General features: G+C 34.2%; 1 protein-coding gene and 1 long non-coding RNA gene across 6 annotated transcripts in view; one reads left to right on the top strand and one right to left on the bottom strand.

Annotated features, from left to right (window-relative positions):
• Positions 1-14,823, top strand: part of LOC143067572 (uncharacterized) — a 31,713-nt gene that overhangs the window by 9,135 nt on the left and 7,755 nt on the right. For 3 of the 5 annotated variants that reach the window (XM_076240915.1, XM_076240917.1, XM_076240919.1), the window contains exons 2-3: positions 8,588-9,521; positions 10,674-10,835. In XM_076240915.1, the coding sequence (XP_076097030.1) occupies positions 8,665-9,521; positions 10,674-10,835 (1,019 nt within the window). In that variant the 5' untranslated portion in view covers positions 8,588-8,664. Of the gene's footprint in view, positions 1-742; positions 885-5,080; positions 5,165-8,587; positions 9,522-10,673; positions 10,836-14,823 lie in introns of those variants that run through there. The other 2 variants (XM_076240916.1, XM_076240918.1) reach the window with 2 other exon arrangements.
• LOC143067574 (uncharacterized) lies at positions 11,550-12,543 on the bottom strand. Its single transcript, XR_012975978.1, has 2 exons — positions 11,951-12,543; positions 11,550-11,655 (listed from the first exon to the last, which is right to left on the bottom strand). It is a non-coding gene; the product is annotated as an uncharacterized LOC143067574 (long non-coding RNA).

The following is a 14,823-nucleotide window of genomic DNA, read 5'->3' as shown; positions in this document are numbered from 1 at the left end:
TGGGAGAAAAAGTTATTTTAATCAATATATGGGCATCCTCACTGGTTTCAAAAGTACAGTAAATGCATATAAACGAAAGTCAACTTTGAGAATGTTTAGCCCTTAGTATAATCTATGTAAACAAGTGTAGTGTAATATATTTTCACAATATATTTCCAGCATACATTTTCAATTATTGGCTTTCTGTTTCATTAATTAGATTTTAGGAAAAAATAAAATTTCTGATAAATCAGCCTCACTATTATGAAAATCTTTGCATTTTGTGTGAATGCAGTTGTGAATCGTGTAATAAGTAGTAAATGACGCAAAAAAGGAATATTGTTCCAGTTGTCATACTTTTGAATTATGTTCAATGTATGGCACTTCATTGAAATGACAGTTTTATTGAATAAAATTTATTCCCCATGTCAATTACAAAGAAAACAAGGCCTTTTAATAATCTGACTCATAGAAATTGTTCATGGATACTTGGAGCCTCTTGTTGTGACAGTGAGTAAGTCAGTATGTGCATTGACCATCTGTTCATTAAAAAAAAAACTTTTTCATCTATTAAGTTTTTCATTAGATTCCCCATGTTTGAATTTTTTTTATTTATTTCTCTACCTAATTCTATGAAACGGCTGAATGACCACATTAATATGAGAATCACAATAGGTGAGGACAATCCTATTTGTATCAGACAAGATAAAAATATCCACAGGGTCTATATTTTTTCTCCATGTAATTATTCACATTTAAATTTACAAATCTTGATACAAATATGATCCTTACAATGTGTTTTGTACATGTACCTGAGTGAGTAATTCAATATCTTATGTGGGATGTGAAAAAAGAAGTTTTTAAATCACCAGGATATAAGAACATGCAATTGATTTCTTTTGCAGGTATGTTAATTTATGTGTTTAATTTAGAAATAGATATTTTCTGCACAAATTAAATTTGTAACATACAGAATTTCTTTAGAAGTTTTATTTTGTTTAAAAAATGGGCAAGTCAGTAAAGTGTGTTGCTGGATTGAACTTTTTCAGCTGTAAATTTTGATTTGGTGCACCTTACATAAGCAAGGATAAATATAGGAGAGTAAAATATTTAATGTTTACTGCAGTTCAGATTTTTTTTTGTCTTATATGTATGTTAGTATTGGTTGTTTTTGTTGATTTTAAAACCTATGATGATATATATCAATCAAATGTCACCATTGTTATTGTTGGAATGGCAAAACTTGGCCACAGTTTTTTAAAGCTAATCTGTCTGTTACTGCTCTAAGGTACTTCGATTTGTCCAGCTGATGCATCTGTTCAAACTTCTTCAGCTTAAATATTAAGTATGAAATTTGGTCAAAAAATGATAGTTATTCTCCTCAAATGATATATGATACACCTGTTGATAATTCTGCAATTCTGATATCTGATGTTCAGTTTATCTCAATATGTACTGTGCATTTAACATATGTGCATTGTAAAACCTACCCTGTTTTGTTTGTAACTTGACAGATATGATCATGCACTCAGCTCAGGGGTGGATCCAGACATTTTCAAAAGGTGGTTCCCAACTTAGGATAAAAGGGGGGGGTGTTTCCAACCATGTGTCCAACCACCGAACCCCAATCCCCCTGTGGATCTGCCACCGCAGCTGTTGTCATGTAGCACAAGGAATTTAATAAATTTTGTATTTTAATTTCATCTCTTCTTGAACATGTTGAAGGAAATACTTTTATTTATTTAAGATGACTAAATATCATAATGACATTACGGTACTCAGATATTGGTTACACAACCATAATACATCCCCAATCTGGTTTATAATCTCCATTAAGCATGTTAAGGGTTTGACCTCATTTTTTAGCTCACCTGGCTCGAAGGTGTTAACTTTTTACATTTTGAACTTCTTCTAGAGAACCACTGAATGGAATGAAACCAAACATGGCATGAATGTTCCTTATGAGGTGCTGACCAAGTGTTGTTACTTTGTAGCCGATCCATCATCCAAGATGGCTGCCAGCGGGGGACTTAGTTTAACATAGGACTCTATGGGAAATGCATACAAATGACTTCTTTTAGAGAACCACTGAATGGAATGAAACCAAACATAGGTTCTGACCAAGTGTTGTCACTTTGTTGCCGATCCATCATCCAAGATGGCTGCCAGCGGGGGACTTAGTTTAACATAGGACTCTATGGGAAATGCATACAAATGACTTCTTTTAGAGAACCACTGAATGGAATGAAACCAAACATAGCATGAATGTTCCTTATGAGGTACTGCCCAAGTGTTGTTTCTTTTAGCCGATCCATCATCCAAAATGGCCGCCAAGGGGGGACTTAGTTTAACAAAGGACCCCATGGGAAATACATACAAATGTCTTCTTTTAGAGAACCACTGAATGGAATGAAGTCAAATATAGCATGAATGTTCCTGATAAGATGCTGACCAAGTGTTGTTACTTTGTTGCCAATCCAACATCCAAGATGGCCACCAATTTGGTGCTTAGTTTAACATGGGACCCTATGGGAAATGCATACAAAAGTCTTCTTCTAGAGAACCACTGAATAGACCACTTTCGAGTTCATCCGTCACCGGAAAAAACTCGTCAATTATACACGCCTTTATGACGTCATTTACCAGATAGAGGGGGTCGCCTGTATCCCTGCACTGTTACGTTCATCAAGCGTCTTAGTGATCGTCATTGTGCAGGATAAACTAGAAATAATGGTTGTTCTGTAGGTACTTAATGACAATTCCCTAATGACAGCTATGCTGATTGTCAATTTTGAGAATTCAATTTGCCGAATAATTCGTACAATATAGAATTATAGTTTTCCAACCACTCGCTAAACATTGGAATGGAAGTGACGACACCCCTAAATGCACAAATGACGTTCACTAAAACCAGAGTTTTTGACGAAAATGCATTGAACTTGAAAGTTGTCTATTGAATGAAACCAAACATAGCATAAATGTTCCTTTCCTAATGAGGTGCTGGCCAAATGTTGTTACTTTGTAGCCAAATTTTATCTTTTTTTATATGATTTCAAAAACCCAAGTAGTGTCAGTCTAGTTTTAACTTCCCTTTTGCGATTTCCAACATGATAAAACAAACTCATAATACTGTAGAGAAGATCTAGCACATGCAATTTCAAGACTATATAGAGAAAATTTACATGTTTTTTCTTTAATGACAGTGATACATCATAGGCCGTCCATTAGTAAGGCAGTACATGATGTATATATGTTATATAAAACAGTAATTGGCAAAGAGAAACAAAGATTTTGTTCATGTTTACAATTAAAGTAACTATTTTTGTAATGGTTGTTTTCTAACATTTAACCTTGAGGCTTAAAATTAAGGATATATATTCTATACTTCATGTTAGTGGAAAAAATAGTTGCAGAAGTCCTTTTCAAATCTTTTTAATTTGAGAATATTAAAAAGTACAATATAACATTTTATTGCTACACCTGCCAATTAAGTTTAAATATGAAACAAATTCTGGTCAATTGGGGAATTCTCAATTAGGACTAAAAGTAGTAGAATAACATGTAGAACATATCAATTTCCTGACACACACTGCAAGTACACAGCAATGCATGATTGTATCTGTTTGGTTTCAACGATATAATACAGTTACTCATTGTACAGTGTGATATATGCCATATATATATAACTGTTTATAATCTTAGAAAAGAATCTAAGGTATAACTACCCTGGTACTTTAACATTATGTTGTAATAACATACCTTTTTTTGTTTAAATGAATCAAATCTTTCAGTAAGAGCTGATACACTTTACTTTAAACCTTTCTAAACAGGGTATTAGCTGTCAAATTCATGTTTTCTGCATGGTTATAACCAATTTCTTAAATTTGAAAGTACATTTTTAAAACAAATATCCAAAAGAAACAATTAACAATGCATGAACTCGTTATACTGAATCAGCATTTAGTGCTTATTTTAGACTAACACATCAACATCCATCAAGATTACCAAGTATGTCTAAAAGTCGTTTTAACTGAAATCAAATTTTTCTTTTTAATGAATGCATGAACCACTTGCTCATGGTATAGTTTTTCCCTCAAAAGTCAAATTCAAGATTGCATGATAATAGATTCGAATGAGTTGAATTATTGACTTGCAAGCCAATAATACATCACCAATGTCTTTTTTAGACTATTTTGACTTATTTGAACCAAACTCACTCACTGACTGCTTACAGCAAAATATGATTTTTACATTTCCCTTTTATAATTATTTGAACAAAGATAAATTGTATCTTATTTTTTTCTAATTCTTAGCTATAAATGTCCCTTAACAATGGATTAGTACCACCTATTATATAGTAAAAGGTTTCATAAAATACATTGCAAAGTACCTTAAGCATTTAAGTACCAGTCTACATAAAAGATAATGAATCATATGACACACCCTTATAATATTTATATCTTCAAGCCAAATTTGCATTATTGTATACAATCAGTTGGTGTGATGATTACATTGTGTCTGATTGACATCTGTAATTAATTACATGTCAGGTTTTACTGTGTCTTATGTAAAATACATAGTAATTTACAATCAAGGGATTTGTTTATTATTGTCTTGAACTGGGAGTAGTTTAGAAAAGGTATATTTCTTCTATTATTCTGAAATACTAAGGTGGAGTAAAATTAGCTGCAGTTATTTTTTTTTTCATTTTATATTCTGAAAAATGATATCATATAGTATAGAACATGTATCAAAATGCATGGGGCAACATGCATTCATTGATTCCTGTCAGTGTAAAATCAAATATTTGATTACAGAAGTGTATGTACTAGATGTATCATAAACGGCGGGAGGGCTGCACAACTTTTAATTTTGAAAGATTTTATATTCACGAAATTTAGGATAACTCAATGTAACTTACAAATAATTAAAAACAAGTTTATATGTGTACATTTCAAAAGCCGTTGATGAATGGTATAATATATATTATCAGATCAACAGACACCTCTTTGTTATTATCTTGTCTGACCAGGTCGGCAGGAGGTTGATTGTTGTATACAATCATATAAACCCCCTAAAACATCACACTAATATTAGTCAAGGTAAACTCTGGTATACATTGTTGTCTTCTATCGTGGAACATGTTGTGTTCAATCAGGACATGTTGTGTTCAATCGTGGGAAATGTAAGTTTTTTTTACCCTTAATTACAGTTGACAAACATGATAAGATTTTAACCACATAATAATTAATGATTCATTGTAATTGATGGTACAGGTTGGATTATATATCAAATTTTATGGACTTCATATTTGATAGCAGAAGTGTGTATGTAAAACTGGTACATTGTAAAACACAATTATCTAATTGAAGATGAGGGTTTCAAGTATTTTTATGTGGAAATTTCATAAGGTTTTACTGAACTGGAGTGTAATCTAAAGGTATTGTTTTTGGAGGTGTGAGTGTTGTTAAACACAGTGTGTCTCTGAACTTTATATGAAAAATACTGTCAACAAATCTTTAAAACCAATGTGAATCTGTAATAATAAGTTTAGTCATATATACAAGAAGTGTATATATAAGTTAGTAAGTAAGTTAGTATTATATTGTGGACTAATAACACACCAGTTACCCCTATTTGAAATCCATGGAGGGATATGACACGGGCAGTAATCTACCAAAAGTTTATAATGGTGGGTAAGTTTAATCTGAATCCGATTCCAATGGAGGAATTATGCTCTGTGGGAATCAAATCCAGATTTACCTACAAACTTTTCATTAATTGCTCTAATGATTCTGGTCCCTCAATGGATTTTATTATACTTCATGTCAAAATGCCAGATTTTGATTGGCTAATACAAGGGTGTTAATTTACTCTATTACCCTTCATGTAGACGCTTGATCAAGTGTGTGCTTTATTGAATACGACTCTATCCTATGGCAAATACTCTATTACCCTTCACGGAGACGCTTGATCAAGTATGCGCTTTATTAAATACAGATGGTTGTTATGTACAAGATGTCATAGTTTGTCACTTTGAATTTGAAATTTAATCGACAATAATAACAGAACATTCAGTATAATAAATTAAATAACACATATCTGAGAGGGTGATAGAGCAGATTGTTACCCCTCGAAAAGACATTGTCAACCTTGGCTTCGCCTCAGTTGACAATGTTTTCTCGGGGTAACAATCTGCTCTATCACCCTCTCAAGTATGTGTTATTTATATAGTGACACCCTGTGGGTAATATTAAGTTACTAAAAAGCATAAGGAAAAAAAACACAAAAAAAAACTGTGCATCAATCAAGAAAAGTTTTGGAAACTAAAACAATACAATGTGTCATTCTTATTAAGTATTATGCTTATATCTTACAAGTTCTCCACCCTAGTACATGTATACACAATTAAATGATACTGTTAGTGTGTATACAAATATCAGATCAAGGATATGTATACTCTACAAATCCTTGATAAGATACACCCATGAGAGGGTTAGCCTGTTTTGGTGAATTTCATTCATACCATGAAAGTATCAGATTATAATACTTCCATGTTTATACCAAGATGTTATCATGATTATTTCAAAGTGATGGATTTCTATAGTTTGGGAGGGTGGTATTTCAGAAATTTAACCTTTAATAATGTTATGGTAAAGCATTAAAAAGGCAGGATATCCTTTCCATTTAATGACATCTTTATAGTGGTGTAAATATATGTACATATTTAAGTTATATTTTATACACTCTCATGTTGGAATTGTGCTATCAGGAAATAAAAGCCAAATAAATTCCACAATAATATAAGGTTCATATCTATAGATAGGAGTGAATATATCTTAAAATTCTATGTCAGACCTATTGATAGGAGTGAAAATATCTTCAAATTGTATGTCATCTTTAACATGTTTAAGTATGCTTGAATGAGAATCATAGTTATTCATACTATCAATGAATGCAGTTTAAATGATTGTATTTACTTGTAAACCAAGAGCTTGTATACCTAAGGGGTATACCTTTATTCATATGTACTATCAAAGAGAAAATGATAGGTTATTGGTGTTTAATTGAACTTTTTGTTAGACAGTTATTAAAGTATTGACAATTTATTGTCAAGATAGTTGATGTAATTGAGCAAAAGTTTGCTTTTCAATGACAATAAGTGATCTTCTAGTGTTACACTAGGAGACATGTATACTACTGGCTTGAGGAAACTAAAGGTTTAAAGTGATCAAGTTTGTGAAATTTATTAATTCATGGTTTCACACACATACTGAGATTATATTTTATATAATAAATTGCTTGTTTGAAAACATTTTAGAATTTATTTGCTAATTATATTATACTACTGTGAAGAGATTGGATTTAAAGTTTACACACTGTATCTTGTGTAAATAGATTGTAAATTTATATTTGATACATTGGCTCCGTGGTTTAAATGTGTTTTGAACTAACAGGTAAAGTATCCAATCTCAAGTGTATTATATATTCATGAGGGAAAATAACTTTATCAGGTACAAAAAATGTATTTAGTTAAAATGGCAAGGGAATCATTTATGCTTAATTTTGTATATATATGATATTTGATATTACATTGTATTATGTTATGGTATCATGTTCATGTTCATAAAGAAATTGCAATGAACTTCAAAATAGCTGATGATTGAAAAGTCCATATTTCATTTAGATTTAGGTTTACTTATTGTAATGTTTTGATGATTTTTCTATCACTTAGTACATTAAAAAAAATTAACAGTAATATTTAGAATATTCTCCATTAACATGATTAATAACTATAAATCTTGACCTAAACATTGTTTCAAGTCATCAGACTGAAATCTAGCGGTTGTTGGTTGGTTGGTATCTGCTTTTATTTTTTTTGTTTACTGATTTGAGCATGAATAAGAACCTTGATTTCTCTTTTTGGATTTTTTTTATATTTTGATATTTTGAGGCTTTACATAAGTGTTCTATACAGTATTAGTTTTGCTTACTGTTGAAGGCTGTGTGATTAACTATTGTTTTTCACAGCCTTGTCCTTTGGTCTTTGGTAGATAGTTGTTTCATTGGCCATCATATATACCTCATCTTTTTATTTAGGTTGTATGTTCATGCCCAGGCTCATTGGCCATCATATATACCTCATCTTCTTATTTAGGTTGTATGTTCATGCCCAGACTTGGTCAAATCAAAGACATTAAAATTGTATTTACTGCTTCTCCGCTTAGCATGCAGCATTTAAGAGGAAGAGCAACAATTGATTGATCCAGAGTCAGATGAATGTGTCTAGGTATGAGGTAGGGTAACATGTTTTCTTGCAAACTGCTACCTTGTAAGAAAGCACATGTAACATGTTGGAAAATTCAGCTCAGCTTTTGGGTATAGTACAAAACAGGGTTTATATTCATATCACATCAACATGTTCTTGTCTTGAATATGTATTTAATTTGCTACTGGAGATCAAACAAATATTCCTCTTTTTTTTTATCGGTATATACAGATTTGTGTCTAAATTTTCCAGCTCCCAGGTATATAATGAAAGAGTTTTCTTTATCATGCAACTTATTTATTTTCAAGAATGTAATTTACAAAAAATTTCTATTTTCAGAGTTTTAATTCATATAAAGCCATAAATGTGACCAGAAAGGCTACATATTTCCATTAACAACATTCTACACAGACAAGATGTCGGTGAGAGATGGTGTATTTACCCCTAGTCCTACGCCTCCAGCACATCCTAGGATCAGACCAGAGGCATCAGAATACGCTAGAAAAAATAAAACTGGTTCTGAAGACTGGTACCATCATAACAATAAATATGAACAACCAAGAGCACAGGAAAGAATAGTCTCCAATGAGGCTAGGAATAATTTTGAAAAAAACAAAGGACATATGGATACTATTTTTACTTATGGTAATGGAACATCACATATTGAAAATGGAACAAATGACATTCCAGTTCATGTTAGAAATGGTGGTAACTCTGAAGCTGAACAAAATGCAATGAGAGGGAGAGGGAGAATAGATCAGTATTTTGATCAGGAAAATAATAGGAACTATTCTTCTCCCCGTCCACAAGGAAGAGCTGTGACAGGAGATAGTGAGAAATTTGCTGAAATAAATAAAGGTTGTATGTCAGAATTCATGCAGGGATATGCTGATCCTCCCGTAGAAAGAAAAGTTCATCCTCGTGGTGTAAAGGGGGAGGCTGCTGAAACTGCTCAAAATAATAAAGGTGGTGCTATGAGAAACTTGATAGAAAACTATGGTACTATGAATGTTAATGATCAGCCTCAGCCAAAGGTGAAAGGTTATGAAGCAGAGGAAAATGCAGAGAGAAACAAGGGATCTGTGAATAAACTCTTAAACACTTATGTTTTAACACCTGGTACCCCTCCTGCACCAAAGGTGTATTATGAGGGACAGGCTATTCAGGAAAAATATCAGGGTAAAGGCATGGGCCCAATGATGAGACAGGAAGGTGAAAGGTCAGTGAGGGAACCAAAAATCAGCAAATTACATCAAAGGTCAGAAGGTCCAGGGTAAGTTGATATCTTTAAAGCAGTGATGGGTTCATTTACATTAAAATACTTTGAATTAGAACCAGTTTAATGTGCACACAAACCTCCTCTTTGCCTATCTAGGCATGATATGTAAAACACGGATTTAAAAACCTGTACCGAAAACGTTGGACAATATTCATGTTCTAATATTTTAGTTTTAAAAAATGCATTCCTTCATTTGTGTAAGTTCTTATTGTAATGTTTTCAGTGAGACAGCAACTAGCCACTAGACAAGAAGATTTAGTTTTACCAAGCTTTTTAATAATGGACAAATTAATGGTTTCTGTACAGGCTTCAGCAATTAACAATCATCATGATCATATAATGGTTACTTTACTGTTCATAGCCTTAAACAAATAAACAAGAATTCAGTAGTAACTGAACTACCAATTATCTAAAGTTTTTTGTACTGGTTTTAACAATAAACAAAACATCAGTTAGTATATTTAGTAACTGTACTGATTTTAACATTTAACCATGCTGTACAGTCTCATTAAGCAACAAAACATCTATAGAAAGGTTACTACCAGTAAACAGTGTTCAATTAAAAAATACAACAAAGATTACTGTTAAGACTTCACAATCAACCAGACTTCTAAAGATTAATGTACAGCTTTTAATGTCAAGTGTTTGGAGTCGGTCAACTAAATGAAGACTTCAACATCAAACCAAGGGTTTCGCAGCAGCCTAGACAATCAAAACATTCAAAATTGTTCATATTCTGAATATCTGACAAGTTACACTTTTGGGACTAGGAGAATTTTTGTAATTATGACAACTATGTCTTTTTGCTCTACATGCTCTAATTAAAACAGGGGCTTCTGTGGCCGAGTGATCTAAGTAGTTACTACACCAAGGTTGTGAGTACGAACCCCACTCGTACAGGTGCACTCTTCAATCTTAATTGACTACTCTAGGATTGTGAGTTTTCCTATCGAAGGTCATGGTTTTCTCCAGGCAAACCACCTTCCTCCACCAATAAAAACTGGCCGCCACAAAATAGTCCTAAAGCAGTACATTAAAACACCAAAACTCAAATCTAATTTAAACATGATTATGATGAATATAAATACATACACTTTTTCCATGGATATGTTTATGAACACTATTTTAATGTTATTGTATTTACAGTTGGGATGAGGATCCACCAGCAGTCAGGATGAGACCAGAGGCTGAACAGATTGCAGCTAAATATACTGAAACACAACTTGATAAAGTGGTCAGAGGAGAGGTGGCTCCACCCACAGTTAGAGATACTAAGGTCCCAAGACATCTGAAAGAAGCTGAGACACCGTATGTAATCTTTTTAATATTTAATGTTCCCAACTTTCCCTATAGAGTGATTTATATGTTTTTGTTAAGCTTCTGCATTTACAAATGTTTATGGCAAGTATGCATCACATACAATGTTATATGGAATTAAAATTACCTTTCACAAGTAATTGAGTTAAGTGTTACGGATAATGTAAGTTTGTGATCACCTATACATCATTTGTCAACAATATTCAGGCCCGTAGCAAGTAGCCAGGTATTTCCAAGGGGTGGTTATTTGGACTCATGAAATCGACTTTAACAGTCACAATTTGAACAGAACGTTGACTTTAACAGTGCTTATTTGGTTTCAAGGGAGGGTTCGTCCAAACCCCCCTGGCTACAGGTATGATATTATGAATGTGGATTGAAAGATATTTCCATATAATGTTTGGGCCATGTTAGCTATTTCTTTTGTACCATCTATCTTTATTGTGCTTATTTAAAAAAAATCATTTTTGTCTAGAAAAAGTGCCAATTTACACCTCACTTGGCAACCATTATCCTTAGGGCACAGGTTAACATCATTTGCTCTTCCATTATTGATCCATTGATGTTGATGTCCATTTTTCTGTAAAACTTTCTTTTCTTTCTAATGAAAGGTAGCAATACAACTATATTCAACAGTGCTAAATCAAGTTTTATCCACTACCTTACTCAAATGAAGACTTAAATAATTATTCGTATTAAGAAGACATGTACTGGCCTGACCAGTGAGTGTAACCAAGACGACTGGGTTTAAGTAAAGATAAAACAATCAGGAGCTGACTTTTATTTCACTACCAATCCAAATGGTGAAAAACTGAAAATACAAATATAAATACAATTTTACAATGTGTTCAATGATAATTAAAGTCCATTGAAAATACGGATAAACAGTTCGTAGATATATAAAGCTGTTAATGTTCTTTATAATAATAAATGGATGAATACTCTTGCACACGTCGGGTTCTGTCTTGAATTAAATTGTGTTATCGCAGATACGAACAGTTTGAACGGTAAAATGTTCATAGTTTCTTTATAACATAGGGAAATATATTAAAACAGTTCATCGCTAATGTAAAGACAAGATTTGTAATGTTTTAAATGTAACTCACGCTGTGGTTAGCCACGAATTGTTCCTTTGGACAACGTGTCCGATGAATGTTCCTTGTAGTTGTGCACACAACTCGCTGAGCAGTTTTACGTCACTAAGAAGAGAAGGGAAAGTAACACGGAATCCTACACTGTCCTGTATAAAACTCCTAAAACTGGCGCACATAAAGCGATGTACGCAATGAAAACGTTAACAATATAAAATGATGATCAAATGAAGAATAAATGATGAATAAGTTTCAGAACACTCCCCGTCTGAGGTCTATCTGACATCACTATTCCATTATCAAAAACAAAATGTTAAATATATAACAACAGTCCAAATTTCCACTTAGAAGTAGTCCAAGGGGAGGCTGGGTATTTCACAGCTTCTATTCTAGATAAGGCGGTGTTTCCGACGAGATCGCGGCGATCTAAGATCCAAGATGGCTGTAGTGTTGATTGAAGAATCTCCTTTCGACACGGATATGCGATCCAACGAGGACGTCTTGCGAGACGGACGCTGTCCTTTACGTTTACTGCATACAGTAGACCATCCGGTACCATGTTCCTTTTCTCTGTGACTTAAGATGGAATTGTCTATTCTGTTTTCCTCTTGTCCTTGTGTATCCAAAAGCTTTCCTTGGGAATTGAATGTTTTTGAATGTACTTTTCTTTGTTAGCATTCACTTTTGGTGGCGTTGCTTTCGAAGTGAACTTTTCGGCTTCTGCAAATCTGACGATAGAAGTCGCTGATTTCGTTTTCGGTTGCCCATGTAAACGGGGATAATGTTTGAACGAATCACTTTGAATTTCATTTGACTGGGTGTTGGTTTTATTACACTCAGGTAATTTCTTTGTATGTGGTTTCACAACACTGCAAGTTGGATTTGTTTCCTTTGTAGTGAGTTCAAGGTGAACATGTTGCTTATCGGAGCGTATTTCTCCAACGATAATCCAACCCAGGTTTAACTTTTGCGCAAATGGAGCCTTTGGTGGTCCTAGACGTTGATCAAGGACATGATGTGCCTCTATAAGGTCTCTTCCAATGAGCAATAGGATTTTGCATTTTCCATCAATTGGGAGAATACGTTTTTGTAGTTCTTGCAAGTGTTGATATTGCAATATATCCTCAGGTGTAGCAATTTCTTTCCGATTATTGGGAATGTTATCGCATTCAACCAGTTCAGGCAGATTGAATCTAGTATTGTCTTGTACAGACTTCACGACAAAGCTTTTTCCTTGTTTACCGGAAGTAACCTTGCTGCCGGAGCATGTGGATAACAAAAAGTCTTTTGTTTCTGCCTGTACGTTGAATAGGCTGAAGAATTCAGGAGCCACGAAAGACCAGTTGCTTTGGTCTTTAATAATTGCATACATGCGAATTACTTTGTCCTGATTATCTTTGTGAAAGACATTCACAGGAAGTATCTTGGCACAAGATTTACTACTGTTGCCGTCTTTGGAGATATCTGTGCAAGTTGAACTAACAGAGGTTAGCTTGGTTTCAGTTAACTTAAGTTGCTCCCCGCCGTCGACTGATCTAGGCGGTGAAGGCGGTGCACCTTTGGGTTGATACAATCGATTTGTGTGTAATGCGGTGGTGTGTTGTTTACTTCCTCATTCATTGCAACTGATACTTGCGTTGCAATCACGACTTCTGTGCATAGTCGAATCACAGCATTTGTAACAAAGATTATTTTGCCTCAACAGTTCCTTGCGTTCCTCTATAGTTTTAGCTCTGAACCCACGACATTCATTTAGCGAATGTTTCGGTATTGTGTATTATGCACAGATTTTGTTGCTTTGCAGTCTCTCCAGATCTTTGTTCGACCGCTGTCAGTGTCTTGTGAATGATGATTTTTGTTCCAGGCTGAAGTGTGAACCTTGGCGCAGCACCTTTTGTACTAGGTGTGACTCTTGACCCAAAAATGAATCCAGGATCGTTTTTAATTCTACTGATTTCACTGATGAATGCAGATAACTCTGTAAAAGGAGGAAAGGCAATGCAGTGGTTAGATTTGTATCTAGACGCCCTTGTAATCCATTTTTCCTGAAGTCCATAGGGTAGTTTTTCAATGACAGGGTTTATTCCGGTCGATGAATCAAAATAAGCTAGCAGACATCCCAGCTTGGGATTTTCCTTGTGGTATTCTATTTCTGATAGAATGTCAGACAGATCATAGAGACTTGCGTTGTCCTTATTTGTCAAGGTTGGGAATTTGTCAAGTTTACTCGGGAGAGAGGCTTCCAACATTTCTGGAGCACCATATCGCTCATCTAGTCTTTGCCATAACCTCTGTAGGCCTCTAGTAGGGTTGTTGGCATTTGATGCCCTAATACTTATGACATGTTTACCAGACTCTGGCCCTAGCCACTTAATTAGTAAGTCTGTTTGTTCTGAGTCAGAAACTTGTAATTCCTCTATGACGTTTTTGAAGCTAGATTTCCATGTATGGAAGGATTCTGCCAGGTCATTAAAATTTGTTAGCCTGGAGAATAACAGGTCTTTGCGTAGAAGAAATCTAGTTATCTCCGACGTGGGATTGATTTGTTGCTGGTATGCGACAGGGGTCTCTTCTATTACACCTTGTTTTTGGTTTGAAGCAGGGATCTCTTCTATAACATCTTGTTTTGTGCGTAAGACATGGATCGCTTCTTTAACACCCTGTTTTTGGTGTTCAGCAGGGTTCTCATCTGAAAGGTCTAGTTTTTGTATGCCAGTTACTAATCCCAGATCTGGGATTAAGGTAACTTCCGGTGACTTAGTATCGGAAGGCAAGACAGCAGATGTCTGTGACAGTAGGTTCAGTGCCACGGATGGCTCGAACGCTGGTGCTTCGTGACTCAGCTCAACCGTACCAGGACTTTGTCTTATCTTGTGAGTTCCTGTTAC

This window comes from Mytilus galloprovincialis, chromosome 3 (genome assembly GCF_965363235.1).
Source record: "Mytilus galloprovincialis chromosome 3, xbMytGall1.hap1.1, whole genome shotgun sequence".
Taxonomy (NCBI): Eukaryota; Metazoa; Mollusca; class Bivalvia; order Mytilida; family Mytilidae; genus Mytilus; species Mytilus galloprovincialis.
This window is presented reverse-complemented; position numbering and strand designations above follow the sequence as displayed.